This window comes from Hippocampus comes, unplaced genomic scaffold (assembly GCF_001891065.2).
Source record: "Hippocampus comes isolate QL1 unplaced genomic scaffold, H_comes_QL1_v1.1 scaffold187, whole genome shotgun sequence".
NCBI lineage: Eukaryota > Metazoa > Chordata > Actinopteri > Syngnathiformes > Syngnathidae > Hippocampus > Hippocampus comes.
The window spans coordinates 601263-620788 of record NW_017828852.1 but is presented as its reverse complement, the minus strand read 5'-3'; the positions used below and the strand labels follow the sequence as shown (position 1 = coordinate 620788).

General features: G+C 43.7%; 3 protein-coding genes across 3 annotated transcripts in view; all 3 read right to left on the bottom strand.

The window, feature by feature from the left end:
• The window catches only part of hoxb3a (homeobox B3a), a 77537-nt gene extending 60920 nt beyond the window's left edge, over positions 1-16617 (bottom strand). The window contains exon 1 of the mRNA XM_019858611.1: positions 15821-16617. The gene's annotated coding sequence lies outside the window, so the exon portion shown is untranslated. The remainder of the gene's footprint in view (positions 1-15820) is intronic.
• Positions 12-1835, bottom strand: LOC109508577 (homeobox protein Hox-B5a-like). Its single transcript, XM_019858591.1, has 2 exons — positions 1175-1835; positions 12-259 (listed from the first exon to the last, which is right to left on the bottom strand). Exons 1-2 carry the CDS (start codon positions 1833-1835, stop codon positions 12-14), a joined length of 909 nt encoding a protein of 302 aa, XP_019714150.1.
• LOC109508589 (homeobox protein Hox-B6a-like) lies at positions 3946-9578 on the bottom strand. The gene is made up of 2 exons (XM_019858617.1): positions 6249-9578; positions 3946-5094 (listed from the first exon to the last, which is right to left on the bottom strand). Exons 1-2 carry the CDS (start codon positions 6808-6810, stop codon positions 4823-4825), a joined length of 834 nt encoding a protein of 277 aa, XP_019714176.1. The 5' UTR covers positions 6811-9578; the 3' UTR covers positions 3946-4822.
• Positions 16618-19526: the final 2909 nt, after the last annotated feature.

Below are 19526 nucleotides of genomic sequence, written 5' to 3'. Positions count from 1 at the left end.
AATGTTAATCCCTAAGGTTGGAAGGCTGGCCCGCCAGTGCCAAGACTCATGCTTTTCAGTTTGTTGTCCTTCTTCCATTTCATCCTTCGATTTTGGAACCAGATTTTAATTTGCCGCTCCGTGAGGCAAAGCGTGTGCGCGATCTCAATCCGCCGCCTGCGCGTCAGATAGCGGTTGAAGTGAAACTCCTTCTCCAGCTCGAGTGTCTGGTAGCGGGTGTACGCCGTCCGTGCACGTTTCCCGTCGGGGCCCGTCATATCTGAGGGTTTTGAAGCGGACAAACAGTTGAGGACTGTTAGTAGCAGCAACACCTTACGTTATTTGGAATAAATAGAACACATTGGACACAATCAATTAACTTCAAACTGTGCGCGCACATTTCAGTCAACTATTTGCATTCGCCCTCAAAGGATTGGGAACAAATTTCAAACGGTACCATTTTCCCAATCGCATTGCATTCTCACCCAGCTGAAAAAAAGGTCTCGCTTTACAATGTCATTCTGCTTCACCGTCACCCCATTTCTTCTCTACCAGTTCTATGGTGGGGCTGCGGGGGGGGGGGGTGCCCCTTCTTCTGCCTCACTTCCCTAATGAAGTGCCCACACGTAAAATAACGCATTCATTTTCAAAGCAACAACCTCAAAAGTCTTTTCTGGCCTTGATCTTTTTTTTTTTTGTCCATTTTTTCTCACCCGCGGCTGCGTCTGGTCTGCACTTCTCCTGTAGCTTTTACTGCCGGGTTTGTCGCTATCTTGGCAGATTTATGACATTTTTTGTGGGATTTTCTAAACCAGAAAGACGGGGGCAACGATTCGCATCGATGGCTTCTAAATACAGACAATGAATAAAGGAACACACAAAAAGAATGCTTCAGGATTAATAAAAGGCATGCTTTGTTGATTTACTGTTGAGTCACCGATTTGAAAAAAAAAAACAAACGCCACATTTACATTTGAGAATCTAAAAAAAAATCAAATCAGGTGTCCGCTGTAGCTAATTAAATATTTTGGGAATGTAGGATCGGGTTTCTTTAAAATAAAAGTGGTCACGAGTCGACTGGATATGTGCCTTCATTAACTGTTCAGTATGGCTATCATTTCCAAGTGTCCAGATAAACGCAGCGCAATGTGTGTTTATCAACACTTATGCTGGGAAAATACAGACACGCTTGTACCATGGCTAATGTGCAGCTTTCTCATCCAGGGGAATATCTGTGGAGACTCGCTGCCCGTCGTGCTGCCCGGGTTTGAGCCGGCCGCCTGGCCGCCCTCTTGTTTCTGCGCCGGTTGTGTTTGGTGATCGCCCTCGGCCGAGTGGATGTGCTGCATTTCATCCGCTTCCGCTGCACTCTCGTTCAGCTCCGTGAACCGCTGCGTCGCTCTCCCGCTGGACGTGGGTGAGGGCAGGTTGAGGGAGCGAAGAAGCCCGCTTCCTGTTTGTTCCGAGAGGGGAGACGAGCTCCGACTACTCTGCTTACTGTCTTCGCAATTCGTTGACGAGAGGGGGTCTCTCATGGAGGCGATGGAACAGCTGGACGACTGCCTGAAACTCTTCTCGCTGTCCAGGGGGCTAAAGCTCCGAGCGTCCCCGACGACCGAACCTCTTCCAAAGTGTCCTTCGGTGTTTGAGGCATTGGTGTTGCCACCTCCCCGGCTGGCGACCGTCAAGTCCATTCCATTGTAGCCATAGCCGTAAGAACCAGTCGCGTGATGCGCGGCCGTGGAAGGATCCCTGTACGCCCCCAATGTACCGCTGCCCGGTCCATAATTTAGCAGTTGATAGTCGGGGCCATTTGGGTAGCGCCCTGAGAACGAGTTTACAAAGTAAGAGCTCATTTAGGTTGTTTTACAGAGTTACTTCGCTTATAGTTAAATGTCAGGGGATCTTAATTTGCAGGATTCCCGGTGGTCTCGATAGAACGCTAGCACTTTCATCGATTTATGATGTACAGTATTAGTGAATTATGGCGATGCACTGTACTTGGTTTTTAGCTTTGTATGCGCCGTCCAAATATGGGGGTGGGGTGGCGAGTATGTGTTTGAGGGAGTGGGTTGGGTAGGGCGGGATGGGGCGCCGAGAGCTGAAGGGAGCAGTCACGTGGTTTTGTTGACCCGTCGTAAATTCTCGCCGATGACTTGGATAGGTAATTCATGTTCTGAGGTTTCTAATGATAAAGGCATGGGCGGGGGCAAGCGCTCTCTCCCTCCTTCTCTGTCAATCCCGCACGCGCGCACATACTACCGCAGCTGAGCTCAGAGCGTCACCTACTGCCGTTAGATTTTATTGCAGCGATTAAAATGAAAGGACTGAGACTTTTAACTACAGTAGATCTTTGGCCATGCATGTGGGAGCCATTTTATCAATACAATTCGACCATCAAGTTAAAAACACGTAACTTAATGAATGCTGCATTTGTTTATGGTTTATTTTACTGTTTTCGTTTGACTCTGATAGTGTATGGGAAATCATTGTTCCTCTCTCATGGAGTCTAGTTTCAGTCAAATAAAAATAGGATCCGTCTGTCTTTTGGCTTGCTGCCTCCTCCCATCTGCAAGAGAGGTAAAAGTGTTTAACTTGATCTGTGACACTGCATTGGATGAAAATGTGTTGATTTGTGATTACTTGATTTGCAAGGTAGATGGTGAAATTCAATCACAGACTTCAACTGTCTGGTGTTGCATCTGCAACATCCACTCTGCTTTTCATGTATCGCACATTCTCAAACGCGAGGGCGTGTGAATATTTCCACATCATTTGATGTCGAATAAAAAGCCACACAACATATGATAGTTAGAAGAGAAATGCTGAAGGGGAAAAATAAGTACCGCAAATTAAATACGTGCAAAAGTTTAAAAAGTCATTGAAGTGTATATGTTAAAAGGCCGATCTGGTGGCTTCACGGAATGAAATGGGGGAAAAAAACGTCACGTGGAATGTACCTCTCAGCTAGAAAATTACAATTACTATTTTAAAGTTTGCACAGCCGAGACGAAGCAAAAAAGGAAAACTAAAATGCACGTAATATGAATGAAAGCATTAAACTTAAATATCTTGCAGCTACAAAATTATTGAGGTGCATTGGCTGCTGCGAGTTCAATTTTGATTTTAATTTTAGTGAACGCTGAACATTTTATCAGAATTCTGTAATCTTAATTTGTAGGATACATCAGCCATGATTAAAAGGTTTTTACTCGTAATGAATTGAAGCAGCATTTGTGGTGACAATTTAATCGGACAAACTGACAAAACATTCCAGGAATCTAATTCCCAAGAAATCAACAATATGCGCTGCATGATTCGAGTCGTATTTCTTGTAAGAAAATAACAAATATTTTTTTTAACACGGCTATGAAGTTGATATGAATCACGTGGCAGGCGTTTCGTTCCCCTGGCAAAATTGTTTTTGTTCACAAGCACTGAAAATATCTTTGACGTGAACGAGACTTCTACGTCATACATTGAAAGAACTGCATGCACTACACACTGAAGTAAGGTGCATGCATGCATATGCGCGCATATATATATATATATATATATATATATATATATATATATATACACATGCATGCATGCATTCATGCACCTTACTTCTAATTAAACTCAAGCCTCCTCTCCTGCGGGATGGAACATACGCCGGTCACGCAGGGGACAAGTATGGTTCAAAGGGTCAGAAGGACATTGTCCACTTTGTCTGGGTGAAGTGTGTGTTTATGGCTGACGTGTCTGGCTGCACGGCTCGAGGCCAGGTCAACTTTCGCCCCATCAGGCCAGCTCATCAATTAGCTCAGACCACCAGCAACATTGTGCGCGGTGTCATCTGCAAATCATGGAATTTATATATATATATATATATATATATATATATCGTCTTTATGTTAGTCAGCGTTATTGTTATTTTTATATTGATGCTCGACAAAAAGAAAACAACCTTTCCGCACACTGAAATTACATTGCCTTTCACTTTATTGGACATATAGGTAGTATTGTTAAGTACTTGACAAACACGGACATAATAACCAAACAATGCAAAAATCCCATAAAATATACAACTTCTAAATGTACACATTCCTGAATATTTTAGGTAGTTTAAGGAATGACATGAATATGTTATCCCCCCCACCCCGCACCACCACAGCATCTTGAGAAAGTAAAACGGTCAAGTGTTACCTTAATCCCCTTTTACAAAATGATGCTCATGCTCATTTTATATTGGGATTTGACCCTGCTTTTTTACACCCTACAGTAGATATTAAATGAATGCCAACTAAACACACGGTTTTAGATTTGGTGTCTCGTCTCCTTTTTTGTGTGTACGGGTCCGACTCAAAGTTTAACACACGTTCTTTTAAATTAGACGGAAAAAAGTCAACAGAATTCAGTGATTTACATTCAAGTGCCTAGCAGAGGGAAAAGAGATAACTCATCACTATTGGGAATGTAACGTGAAATGTGTTGTTAAACAGCACATTTTCGCCCAAACGGCTTACTTATTTACTAATTGGTTTTAAACCATTAAGCGCACAAAGCAAAATGCACCATTTCGCCCATCGGCATCCGCAGTATTACCATCTCAGGCCCCGTCCCCCCGTTTCTCTTTTTAGACCACACAGATACAAACGGGGTCTATTAAGGGAGTTGAATGGCTCCTCTTTGTTTCTTCTCGAGTAAAACAATACAATGCGATCAAACGCAGGTTGCCTTTCCCAGAGTTTTAAATTCAGACCGATAGCGTTGGAAGGAATGAAAGAAGATGACAATGGATTCCTCAGAATGTCTTTTCTTCTTCCCCGTTTATGATAGTCTACTTCGTTCTTTCATTGTGTTACTCCGTCCGTTTTTCCTCTTCATCGACCCCGTTCACTGTGGATGAAGCGGAAGATGAAGAGTTGATCAGTTTGTTCTCCTTCTTCCACTTCATCCTCCGGTTCTGGAACCAGATTTTAATTTGGCGCTCTGTCAGGCAAAGCGCGTGCGCGATCTCGATCCGCCGCCTGCGCGTGAGGTAGCGGTTGAAGTGGAACTCCTTTTCCAGTTCGAGTGTCTGGTAGCGGGTGTACGTCTGCCTCCCACGCCTGCCGGGACTGCCAAACGCCCCTGAGAGAGAAGGAGGGTTGAAAAAAAGTGTTAGGGACGTTGACGAGAGTAATTTTATTCAACACATAATGAATTCGGGCTGGGATGTTCCATTTTGAGTGTCAAATATATTTAATCAGAAACAAATACTACATTTATTATCAATTATGCCCAATACGCGCAGTATGGGGCAGTAAACAATATGGCCAAAATAACCACTGGCCTCAATAGTATTTTGACAAAAGGGAAAGCTCAATGAACAATAAAATATCCACTACGTTGTGAGTTTAGTAGTTTTATTTCATATGTGAATAGGAGTCGAGTTGCGGGGGGGGGGGTGCTTCTGCAACTTTGGAAATAAATGTACTTTTTAAGTGTGTGTTATTTCTGAATCTCTAAATTTGGTTTGTTTGTCACCACATTGACTTTTATGGTTTCGTTGTAGAATTTGTTTTCGTACTTAGTAGTCACCATATAATTGAATAAATTGGAAAAGCTCTGACCACATAATAAGCTCTGCAGCATCTCCTTAATTATATCCAACGACAAGAAGCTAAATAAACATGTTTGTCAACATGAGTCGAACATGTCCTTTTCTAAGGGGGAAACATGAAGTTATATTCTTCGCTTTTGGGTTGTAACATTTAGATGACTTCAGTTTCACTCATTTCACACTCACGCAAGTGTCAGTATGACTTCTAACTATAAGAAGGTCCAGTAGATTCTCGACATTTTTTCTGAAGTTAATAATAATAATAATACTAGGAATATTATTATTATTATTATTATTATTATTATTATTATTATTATTATTATGTCTCAAAGAAAACAAAAAGGGGGAAGATATCATGCATGAAGGCAGGACGTGCCCCTTTTCACCATGTGATTTCTTTCTTCTCGTCTGCTCGGTAGCAGCTTTGACCGGCACGAACAGTTCCAACCCAAACATACCCGTTTTACGACGGACAGTAAAATAGCGAGCAGTGACTGACGGGCCAACAAACGGTGATCGTAAAACAACTCGTGGGAGAGGAGGAGGAGGGGGGGAAGAAGGAAGAGGAGGAGGAGGAGGAAGAGGAAAGGGAGAAACTCAAAGAGGAAACAAACGTCAGTTTTATGACGGGGATCATAAAATATGCAAGGAAGATGCGTTGGAGTAAGACAGGGGCACTCACCATTGCAGGCGTTCATTCGCTGCATCCACGGATAAATGTGGGCTGACCCCGTTTGCTTGTCATTCACGGTGTCACCGAAGACCCCCTTGCCACTCAAACTCCCGCAGTCCGTCTTGCGGTGCACGACGTCGTGGCTAAGCGCGAGGGGATGTTCGTCCAGGCTGCAAGCGAATTCCTTGTCCCGGTAGAAACTTGTGGCGGCCGCCGCCGCCGCAGCCGCCGCCGCGGCTGTGGCATAGTCACACGCGCTTGAGCCGGTTGAGGCGCCGACACCGACCCCCGCCGCCGTCCGATGCCCCCCATACCCTCCGTTGGTCGCCTGTTGGTAATAGGTAGAAGCCGGGTAGGGCTTGTCCTGCACGCCACCTCCGCTCGCGTTGTACGCCGCCGCCGCGGCGGCCGTGACGGCCGCAGCTCCAGAGTAATGTCTGAGCGGGTGGTCAGTGGCGTATCCGGAGGAATAGAGAGGGATTTGACCTAAGAACGACTCGGCCGTCTGCCCGCCTCCGCCCGTTCCCGATAACGCAACGGGGAAAGAAGAGTTGACAAAATAGGAACTCATGAGGACAGTCGGCAAGGAAAGTGGATAAGAACGGAGGCGATGAGCGGAGGGCAGGACGGGAGGGCGCGAAACAACAACAACGCGCACGCGGTATGAAAAGAAGGAGGAGTAGAAAAGGGGCTATCGGCTAGCAGCTAACGCTTCTCCCTCCAGTCCTCCTTCATCTGCTTCCCCAGCCTGCACTTTATGATTTGTTGTGTTTTATAGCCGACAGTTCGACGGGCTGCTGCTATCACTCAGTTTATCGCAGATTGGGAGGAGGGGTGAGGTTGATGAGGGTTAGAGGGGACACGGGGAGTCTGGGTGGTGTGGAGAACACGCAGAAAGAGAGAGGGCGAGGGGGGCATCAGCATGCGTGCGCGCGTTCTCGTGCGTGCGCGCGCGTGTCAAGCGGAGGGGTATATGGGAGGTGGAGGCAAGCGGGCACCAGCTGACCACACCCTGACCAATAGGAAGGTTCGGTGCCTGCGTCGCCCCGACCAGGCGGAGGAGAGGACGGCGTGTGCGTGTGTGCTTGTGTGTGTGTGCGTGTTCGCGCCCGCGTGCGTCGCCTCTTTTCCCATTTCCACTTTCCAATCTGCCTTCCTCTCTTGCTAATTCTCTTCCAATCTACTTTTACAGTCGTCATCTGGTTCCCGGTGACATTGCGCAATCAGACTCGGAGTCTTTCGCGCGTTAAATTGATTCTCTTTCTCCCTGTGTCTCCCGTCTGTTGGGCCTCTTAACAAACGCACTTATGCGCAGCGCAAGCGAACTGAAGCCCCGAGGGGTGTGTGTGTGTGTGCGTGTGTGGTGTGATGGAGGGTGGGGGGTACTAAATGGAAGTAATAAAACATATTCCTTGCGCTTTGCAAATAATACATAGCACATTAAAGTGATTCCAGCGAAAATATGTCACGCCGCCGCTCGCGTGTGACCCGATGTGCTCGCGTGTCGGTGATGGTATACAAAATTATAATGCTGCGATTCTCGATTTAATCTGTGAGAGGTTTTGCAGTATGCATGGCCATGAAAATGTATATGGGTGCCTTTAACTTTGCATTGTAAGTGAACAAGGGATTAACAGACCTCTATGAATCGGGTGAAGTGCTTCTTGTGTTTCTTACTGCCACGAGGAGAAAGGTTGTTGCGTGTGGCTCTCGTGCGAAACGTATCACGAGAGTGTTGCTGAAGAAGCATGCCTGATTTGATTTATGTCGCCTGTGAATTATTGTGTTGATTTGTGACACCGATGGAATGCAAAGAAGACCACAGGCGAGAATAAAAGTAACAGTCCTAATCCTTCTTGTGAGCATCAAGTAATATTTTGCGCTGAAATAAATACACAGAGTCTTCACAGGGATTAGAATACAGCCATTACGGGTCTCTGGAATGGATTATATCATGATTTCATTGTTCCTATACAAGAAAGCCAGACGAGCCAGTCTGCATTTCATCGGCGTTTTGCAAAATGAATGTGCACTGCATGTTCTGAAAGAAATAGGCTAGTCTCAGTCTCAGTCTGTCTCCTTCTCTTTGTTCCCTTACAGGCCCCGATTTGTCTAAATGGGCATACTGCAGACAGTATGGCTGACAAATAGAAACAAAGACTCTATTTTTACTTTTACTTCACTGTGTCCCACCCCCGCCATTCCTGCGTATGCTTCATGCCTTCTCGCGGCTCTGCGAAGTAACACGGGTCAGATAATAAGTTTAAACCTGGCTGATGCGCAAGATCACATGGATAGACAGATGGAGGAACTCTCTTTAACTTTCCTTTCCCCCCCCCCCCCCCACACACCCTTTCGCGATCTTTCCCTCTCCTGAATCTCCCTGCAATGGCAGGACGCTCCGTTTCCTCTCTGCTTTGTGGGAACGGGAAGCCGCAGTATTGTGTTGGAGCTGACTGCGGTTTAATCATTAATGACTACCAACGCTGCACGAGGGGAGGGTGGTGGGGGGGGGGGACAGCACAGGCTCTGAACGCGCCACAGTAATGCTACTATTGCGTACAATACTGTACAGCCATAAAGTAGCTTTGACGGTGCAGTGTGAACGTAACGGTAACTTCCCCAGCAGCATGTGTGGGCACGTTGCTGATAAACATCTGCAGGCACATCTGCATTGGGACACTTAAAAAAAAATTAGATAAGATATTTTGTGAAACGGAATTTCTCTGGAAATAAGAACATAAAGACTGGTGGTCTTTTTTTTTTTTGTTAAGTAATTTGGTTTTTTGAAAATTATTTTTGGATAGAACCTTCTCAAACCAGGATAATTGACGCCCACACGTAAACATTTGGAACGAATGATAATAATTAAACCGTTTTGAATAGACAGATACAATTTTATTCATTTTATTGGTAAAATGAAATAGTAGGCTATATGCCTGTGGTCATCGACGGCAAGTTGACGTACATATTTTGTGATATCCCTGCCTGGAAAAGGCCTACGGTCATGCATTCGGCCTATTCGCGCTGCTCCTATGCTGAAGAAAAATAAATATACGCATTGAAAAATAAAACAATAAAATCAGATCTGAATGGTGAACCCTTTCAGGGACAGCGGTTACGACAGTGAACAGCTTATCATGTTATGAGGTTGCAGGGTGCGTGAAAGGGTTAAAGTTGTTAAACACGGTGTTTTCGGTTTCCTGATTCGTTGATATCGATATATATTAGTTACTATGAAGTTGTGAGTCTTCACTTTTCGTCAAGAGTTTTCTTGTTTATAAAAATAAGTAGACAATCTGAAAGAAAATATATTAAGGAATTATAACAATTATAAACACCCCCACCCAACCCCTCCAAAAAAAAAAAAAAACACCTGAAACAAGTAACACAAACATAAGCCATTTCCTGCAACGTATAGCCTCGATGCATTTTGGCAGGATGTACTTTGGAAACAGATGCGTGGAACACCGACTGAGAGAAACTTAAAAGAATCTGAACACACACTAAAAGAATTTTCATGGCAACTAAATTCCAATGGAGCCAAACTTTTGAGGCTTCTTTATGGCTTTATTGCTCTTTTCACCACGTCCCTACGTGCGTGCGTGTGTCTGCGCGCGCGCGTGCGCGCGCGTGTGGCGTGTGTGTGTGTGTGTGTGTGTGTGTGTGTGTGTGCGCGCGCGTTTGTGTGTGTGTGTGTGCTGTCCTTTGTGCTGCACAGCACATTTGTTCATCTGCTGTTTGCTACAGGCCTGTTTTTTTAACTTGTCCCCCATTCCTTGGATTTTACAAGGAGTCAATAACAGTCATAAAGCAATAAAAAATCGCAGCACACACACACACACACACACACACACACACACACACACACACACACACACACACACACACACCCTCTCCTTTCGGCGCACAGTGGCCCCGAGCAATTTTCACACCGCCTTTTCGACAGACTATTTACGCACAATTATTGCCAAATGATTTACTTTACTCGTACATCGTATTTATTAGTGATTTTTATTTTGCGAGCGAAAAACGGATTCGCATGTGCGTTTAAACGCGACCAACAGCCGACGAAGAAAACCGATGTGTCTCAATGTAGCGCATTGATTCCATTTTGGTTAATTCAGCACAGTCAATTGGAACCTCGCCTTTTCCTATTTACATTCGAACGGCATCTCTTTAGAAAATTTTAATTAAGATAAAATGGACGATTACGCTGCGCCACGTTTACTAAATGTGATCGATCTGTATTTTATTGTGACTTATTTCTTTTTACCAACGTAGCCGAACGGTCGATCGGTGTAGCCTGTGCGCCTTTGCGCGCGTCTTTCTTGACCGAACCCGCAGCAGCAGCATGCAGTTAATAACAAACCGACCGACTTGAATTTTGGTGCCGTAATTTACGGATCGTTTCTACGGAGCGAAAGCTCGCCCTTCACGCCGCCGTGAGCGCGTGGTTGTGTCAGCTCGCCAAACCGACCCCGGGGCACGTTAACGATTAAAGGGAAATTCAAGTCACCACAAAGGTGGCTGCGGGCTATTTTTACTCTTTCTCTTATTACGACGACATGGAACAGACGCGTGTAATTGGAGGGACTTTGGATTGTTCGTGGAGCCAATCCGTCCCGTTTTTGCGTCTTGAAGGTGTTCAACCAGTCACTCGAAGGTTATTGGGATAAAAACGAACAATAGCATAAGAATTATTATAAATAGTTATATTACAATCACAATTATTAGTAACATTATGAATATGAACATTTAATTACCACGGCATGCAACCTGGTAGTGTTACATTATATTTATTCCTCTCCGAAGATTGACTTGCTTGTGGGTTTCACTTGTTTATTTATTTATTTATTTATTTATTTTAATATGATGCATTCAGCACTTTTTTGCCTACTTTTGCAAATCTCTTCAGACAAAATCTTTCGCCACACTGGAAACCATCACCGTTCTCTTGTAAAAGCAAATGACTCTTGCTTAACTTTTGGTAAAAATTGTATTTTTGTCTCAAAACTCTTGATAGCTATCACAAAACCACTCATAGGGTTTCCAAAACTGAAAACACTGCTTTGTACTGAGTTTGTAAATTCGTGACACGCGCTTTGAGCGCCCTTGAGCACTCTTTTTTTGCAGAACCGTAAACACAACTCACTGCTTCGCTCTCGATTTCCAAACGATCCACGTACTCCTTGCAAAACCATACACATTTATGGCTGTTATTTACACTATTCTGCCAATTGCACACTGTCACAGGAGAAAAGAGTTTGAGATAATTACTTCACTTTGCAATCACTTTGCAGAGCGCTATAAATAATGCACGGGTAAGATGTCGGTGAGGAGTACAATGGAGGGAGCAGGAAAGTGAGAAGTGTGTGAATTTGACGATGGCCAAGGAGACGTGGAAGTGAAGAAGGAGGAGGAGAATGTGAAGAACCAAGGAGGCTGTTGTAAAATTACCAAATCAGTGTAAAGCAATGTGCTCTTAGTTTTGCATTCCGCAAATGTTTTTTGACGATATAGATGTTAATAGTTTTAGAAATTGTGCTACTAGAATCACGGTCTCAATATAAGCATTCAGACGCAAACCGCAAAAGGCGAATCGTGATGTATTGCCTACTTGTAATCTAATTACAGAGCAAATCCACTGGCAGGGCTGGCTGTTGACCAAAGCATAAATAAAGGAAAGCGAGGATTTATATTGATTTGTCTTGGATACTGATGAGAAAGGAGCTGATTTTTTCCCCCTTTCTGAGTCATGAATTATGCTCACGTGCACTCAGATACACATATTAAGGGCCCCACCCCACGCTGCCCTTCACACAAACGCGTGAGCGTGTGCGAAAATTCACGCGCAAGGGAGCATTGGCTCTATGGTCTGTTCATCAAAACAGCGACCCTGACCAGCCAGCAGAAAGTTTTCCACCCAAAGCTTGTTTTTTTTTTTCACGGCGCCCAATCCCACAGTCCACTGGGGCACATTTGTATGCATACTTCACGCCTCATTCAACACAGTGTAACAGCGACTCTGGCTAACCTTGGCGAGGCACCAATCTGTCTCCAGCTGCGATCACATCAAACAAATAACGAAAGAAAGCCGCTAGCAGCAAGACAAAAGGTTAGAAGGGTACACCTTACCGCCATGATCTTATGGTGCACGCGCGCAGGCGCACTCGGCCCTTTCAGATTGTTTCATTTCACCGTGTGGGCAAAAACAGAGGCATAGGGTTGTCAACAGATTAGACAACGCAGGCCCTTTACCTTGTCGACCTCCACGCACGCACACACACACACACACACACACACACACACACACACACACACACACACACACACACACACACACACACACACACACACACGCGCGCGCGCTAACATAACACAGTGGCACTACCGCATAGCAAGCGTTCCTTTGAATCACCACCATCACATGGATCATGTATACAAGGCTTTACACATCGCCACCAGTTGGTCGCTAGATGGCACCAAAGCGTTTTGCAGGATACTCAGGAGCTACCCAGCTGGGAAGCTTTGCTGTTTGGTTGTTGGTGAAACCGACCGCTCGTGGAGTTGCAAAATTGCGATGTGGGCTCCATAGTCATATCAATCAGTGATATAGGTGTTGATAAACACAGTCCGAAAAACTGGATGTTGAATTCTTCTACATCCGTTTACGTGGGCGTAGTTGACAATTTTAAATGACACAATTTATTTTGTATGTAAATATACTGATGATGTATGAATGAATTTGTAGATGAATGAACGTGTGGTCTTGACTAAAGTCGCTGTTGTTTGCAGCAACATGTCAAATATGAGCAGAATATTTAAGCAATTATCAATCGTTTATGACAATTTCAGCACACTGTGCGGATTATTTACTACCGTCAACGTGTCAATGGTTGAGACTCAAGTAAGCAAAAAAAAAAAAAAAAAATCATAGAAGACGATTTCCCTTGTGTGGTTCAAAACAATGACGGGGTAGGCTTCGGCACATTTCTAACTATATGTTCTGAACTATAGGCACATGCTACCATTATTTTAATGTTGGCCTTGAAATGTATCAATTAACCTTGAGCCATATTAAGATGTATTCCTACTAATAAAGTAAATTACAAATCCAAAATCAACTCACTGAATGAGCGTGTGTCATTGCATTTGGGATTTTCATCTCAACAAACCGATATTGATCATTTTCACTTTCCCGTATAATAGATTTGGGGGCTTTGGTTCTATAGTTTCAAAACATACACTGTTCTGCATCATAAATGAGTGCATCTCCTGTGAAAAGTATGCCTCCACCCTTCCACCCGAAAAATGAGGACAATTTCCAGAATGTGGATGATCAAGTATAATAATAATAATAATAATAATAAGAATTATTATTATTATTATTATTTTGTGTCTTAAAATTTAGGCTGCATGTTATGCGAATCCACCCTAGCCCTCTATATGCCATTTTGGACTATTTTAATGGTTTTTCATCATAAAGATATTTATTACGTTGACGTTCCAGAAAATACACCAATCTATTAAATTTGATTTTTTTTAATACCTGTATCTCCAAACTCGCCATTGAGTACTCTACTTACTCGTTTAGTATACTGCGCATGCAAACATAAAAATGCGTTAAATGCCGTTGACATTCTTAGTAAATTACAAGGTGATTTATATCTATATCTCTTCCTGTGTCGATAAACGAATTTATACCAATATCATCTGCAGCATCAAAATCGTCAAATCTAGCATTTTATGCATACTGGAGAGCGACTGTAATTTCCTCATGATCCATTCACGAAATAAGACGTTGCAGCAAACACCACCTCGTTCACTCCAAGGTCATTATGTGATCTCATCGTGTAAATGTGCATGAGCCCGAAAGCTAATTATTTTTTAGCCTTGTCCGAAGCCTTTGCGCCGGGAGGCGCAGCCTCCGCGCCCTGAACGATACAACCACGAACTAGGAGCGTTCGTGTATTTATTTATCTACTAATACTGGTAAAAGGTCCAAAAACTATTTTATCTACGTCAAAAAAGTACAAGCTACAATGAAAAAAAAACATCTCTGGATGGATTTAAGATAAACATGTACATCGGTTGAACATTAAAATGTCATGTTCCGGTGTTTTCAAAAAAAAAAAAAAGATTTTACTTATGTGAAACCGAAATTCAAGTACTTGTCTTCAGTGTATAATATGTGAGTTATTTAATTAATTGTAACTTCTCTTGGATTCAAAATCATTTTCTTCACTGTGCCTAAATCACGCGAGTTTCCGGTCCCGCATATTCAGCCAATCACATTGCAACCAGCGGGCAGGCGTGCTGAGCAAATACGGAAATGGCTCCGTTGTTGATGTTGAGGATACGAGAAAATGGGCTGCGGTCATGGCAAACGCGAGTTGAGCTCTTGTCGTAACACGACAAGTATATGTAAATGTACATGGACATGTAGAGTAAATTTGTGCAAATAAGGGACGAATCTGGAGCTACACTCGTGTGTGTGTGTGTGTGTGTGTGTGTGTGTGTGTGTGTGTGTGTGTGTGTGTGTGTGTGTGCGTGCGTGTGTGTGTGTGTGTGTGTGTGCGTGTGTGTGTGTGTGCGTGTGTATGAGACATATGGTTGTTGGTTTTACATATAAAATTATGTAAGATGTGCAACTTTGACGAGATTCATCACGCCAAATGACATACTTGACCAGAGGTGTCCAAGTCCGGTCCTCGAGGGCTGCTGCCGTGTATATATTAGATGTTTCCCTCCTTCAACACACTTTATTCAAATAATCAGTTCATCGGCAAGCTCTGCAGCAGACTGCTAACGATCCTGAACATTTGAATAAAACATGCATGAAGAGCGGATTTGGACACTCCTGTGCTTGACATTTGATACAATAACAACAACTGTAAGGCAGGGCCTGACGTTCTGTGTGTACGTTTGAGCGCGACGTGCACAGGGGCGTGCTGTGAACAAAATTCGTGATGATGATGAAGCGTTCGGGAAAATTAACATCTTTTCCCTAAATTCCCGATGGCCATCCTACCCCTGGATGTACATTTGTTGGGGGCAAGGGAATGGGTGGAGGGGTAATCAAGTGAGGAAAAAAAATACCAGCCACCTGCTGGGAGGAAATGAGAAGGGAAGCTAAGTCATAAAAGTGGGCAGGGCGCGCTCACGCACGCGCGCGTGCGATGGACAGACAAAGAGACGACTGCAGTTAGAAAAAGACAACGTGTACAAAAAAAGGGCAAAACAATAGTCTCACGTTTGAATGCACAATGTTATTAAATAATCCCTTACTCACTTCATATGTAGCCAGTCTCTTTCTAGCAGTCAGTCAACAAATGGCACGCAAAACACATGGCAAAATTGATTCTTGATCTTTTTTTTTTAATCAAACACTGCAGTTTCGCTTGGTGATTCGTGCGTCAAGACTCCTACTAATAATAATTTCATATTGCAAATTTATCACAACACTAAGAAGAAAAAGCGGAAAATAATCGAAGAGGCAAAATAGGGCAAAGCAGCGGTTGTTTGTCACCAGCGTGCATGCAGCACCCACGGCTGTGGATCACACCAAGCGTTCTTACCTTTGGTGATCGTCGGTCACGGGTCCGAAACACCTGCAGCTCACTCGGGCATGCACGTTCGCCCGGTACCATGGGGAACCGGACGGTCGTGGTGCATGCATACCGGAAGCATGCAATTTGGAGGTGAGGGTGAGGAGCAGGAGCAGGAGGAGGAAAATATCGGGGTCTGCGTTGTCAACCAGCAGTAAAAAAAAAAAAAAAACAGTCTGCTTCATCGCTGCCCCCACTATCTTCAGCAGCATCACGATCAAAATGACGAGAACTAAGGAGGTTCGTGTGGGCGTTTTCAAGTCTCTCCGCTGTCATCGCAGCCGAACTGGCCCCAAAGTCGGTGCGCCGTTTTCGGGAGCAGGCAGCAGCACGGGACCACACGGAAAGCGGAGCCATAGCACGCAGGAGCAAGATCCGGAAGAGCAAGATGGGGAGGAGGAGGAGGGGTGTGTGGGTTAGCACGGGTTGGTGTCAACATCTCTTCGCGGCTACCAAGCACAACCGCGACGAGCGTTCTTATTGTCAGCGTGCAAGTCAAAGCCAGCTCGGTTCAATGTTCGGTACCGCGCGAACGCAGGCTGAAGGAGCTCGGCTCAGCGGAGGTGGCTGATTCGGGCCGGAGAGCAGTGCCGCAGCAATATAGCCACTTGGGAAATCATAAAAAGTTCATGTTCACGTTAAGGGTGTCCACATGACCAGTCCACCGGCCAATCCCCGCGCGCAGGCACTCATAAACTTGTATCACAAAGTTGTAAATTTTCATAAAACAACAAAGAATTTATAGCAATTCGGTGTTAATGTTGAGAGAGAGGATCTTGCTCTTCCCCCCTCTCGTCCAGTCATCTCTCTGCCATTTTCTTCAGCTTCTGCTCTTGAAATAGACACTTATACCCTTCTCTCCCCGTCAAATATTTTGGGGGCTTGTATTTATTTAAAAATTGCACAACACGTCCCATGCTAAAAATAGATATCCAAAGATACACGCAGAACATTTAGCTGGTTTGTCCTGTCAGATTTGCGGTATTCATGCAGGCATATTGATGCTGCAGGGTTATCATATAGCTTGTTGCAGCTAATGCTAAAACGGCCAGACAACTAAACGACGCCCTCAGCTATACACGCGTCTCGTCCATAACACACTGATGGATTGGAAGCATTGGTTGGGAGACGCGTGTGACAATTGCTGTATTTGAAAACATGACCAATACATTCATGCTTGATCTTGATTTAAAAAAAGAATAGTCTAAAGAAGACCTAATCGCGTATATATCTTCCTATGATCTTGATTAAAAAAAAAGAGTCTGAAGAAGACGTAATCGTGTATATATCTTCTTATGTATTCCTTTGGTTTGTTTGTATTTCTTGCATAGAGGAAAGATTGAAGTTTTGCATTGAGTTTGAGCGTGCATGGTGTCGACTTGCAGGCTAAGCGGGTGAATAAGCTGCAAACACATAAACGTAGTTTCGCATTGCGGCACTGCGTCACAATTTTAACGAGCCACTGGGCTACCGCCACATGAGCTATATAGCGGTTCAAGGCGTTTTCATATTTTCTTAAGTACTGTACGAATTATTGAAAAAAAAAGAATATATACCGGTTCAAATTATAGATGTGACGACTGCTGTTTGATTTTTTTTAAACAAACTGCGCCTGGTCGTGAACTGTCTACCACGTGGAGGAAGAACCAATCGATATTTGATCAAATCAAATCGAAAAACCAAATGACACGTAAGCAATTTAGTCAGGTAAAATGAAGAGCTATAATTAGAAATAATCAAGTCCCCAAATATAATTTTATCGTTCCGTGCGCCAATGACGAGCTCCGTCTTTATGTACTGAGTCAATAATAAAAGCCAATCATTAAATAAATAATCTTACTGTATATTTAAACACATTTCCTGGCGTATATGTGGTGCGACTCCTAAAAAGGCCGCTGATTGACCTTTCCTTTCGAGCTACTTTGTATAAAAACGGACACCACACTTCCTTTTGCAAATGTCTCGGGTTAAAATTTAAACCCGTGGATGCGCGACACAGAAGGCGCAAACAGGCCACTCGATACCTTGTTCGTTTGGTTTCTTTGTGCGATTTCGGATTTTATTTGGCTTTCCGGCCCTTTGGTGGGTGCAATAAAGTCACCAGGACTCGTTGTAAACCCCCACGCACCACAGCCTCTCCGCTTGTCGAAGAACCCCCCCCCCCCATGTTTGCAAATTGGAACTCCACGCGAAGAGGGTTTACGGAGCTAGATAAGGATTTTATTGACCAAAAAGGAAAAACGTCTGGTTCGGGCAAGGAAACTGGCTCTGCATCGCGGTAAATTTCTTTGAAAACATCGAAGAGCTAAAATTTCATGAAGATGACTCTGATTCTGGATCAGTTTTTTTTTGACTAGTATGTTTATTTTTCACATACGGCAGTGTCATTGCGAGACTCAACTTCGTGCCGTTGCATTTCAAAGAAAACAACCGCAGCCGAAATAAGGTGTTGTATGAATAAATTCAAATATAAACAAATTAATAATTAAACAATCTTTTTTGGTATTTTGTAAACACCGAATCCCGATTATTTTACCTCGATGTAGAGGCTATTTTGTTCAGGACTGGGTACAGGACAGTGTGGAAACAGCATTCCACTTTAATGAACTCTATAAAAGAATCGAGGCTTTTGTATTAGGTGATTAAAAATCAGGGTGAATGACTGAATAATGTATTTTTCCTTTCACATATATTTAGACACCTTGGGTAAAATACACAGTGTGTCGAGAAAAAGTTACTACTACTAGGACTGTTTTAATAATAATAATAATAATAATAATAATAATAATAAGAAGAAGAAGAAGAAGAAGAAGAAGAAGAAGAAGAAGAAGAAGAATTCAAAGCTATCCCGATCGATCCTGTCGTGAAGTAGCGTAACGGGCCATGCATAGCATGTCGTTGTGTGAAATAGTGAAATATTCTAAAATAAAAATGACTATTTATTAGTAGGGGAATTAGGAAATTAAAAAAAAAACATTTTTATCAGGTAACATGGTCATGGGTTTTGAAATACGTCGCACTGTCTGGATATATGACTGTTGCATGGAGACTTCCGGGTGTGGTCCAGCGCTTCGCGCGTCTGTCTCCCATTTGAGAGTTATAGGTTCAGATTTTACCTGAGGCGTTACAAGCTTTCTCTGTGCTTCCTGGAGCTCCGGAGCACATCAAGAATAAACAAGTCATTTATGTATATCCGAGTTGAGTATTTTTACAGTTCTTTGTTCCTCGTGCATTAATATAATCGCACTTTAGTGGATTATAAGACTTTAGGTGTGTTTAAAGTCGACGGAGCAATTGCGATTCAACCGCCACGGCGAATTTAGAAAATAACAGAAAAGATGGATTTTAAACTTCCGTCCATTTTATAATCTGCTTTTCCTCACGAGGGCCGTGGGTGTGCTGGATCTTGCAGCAGTCTTCGGGCAGTAGGCGGGGTACACTGAAAACTGGTTGCCACCCAATCGCTCACAAACACACGCAGGGACAATTTAGACTTTTAGAGCGTTGAATCAACCTACCATGCAATCGAACCCTGCACCTCTGCACTGTGAGGCGAACATCCTAACCAGTCGCCTACCCTGCCACCTAAAACAGGCAAAACCTTCAGGACCAAGTTTGGGCGCCCCTGATTTTATTGTTCAATCAACCTATCATGCATGTTTTTTTTTTTTAATCT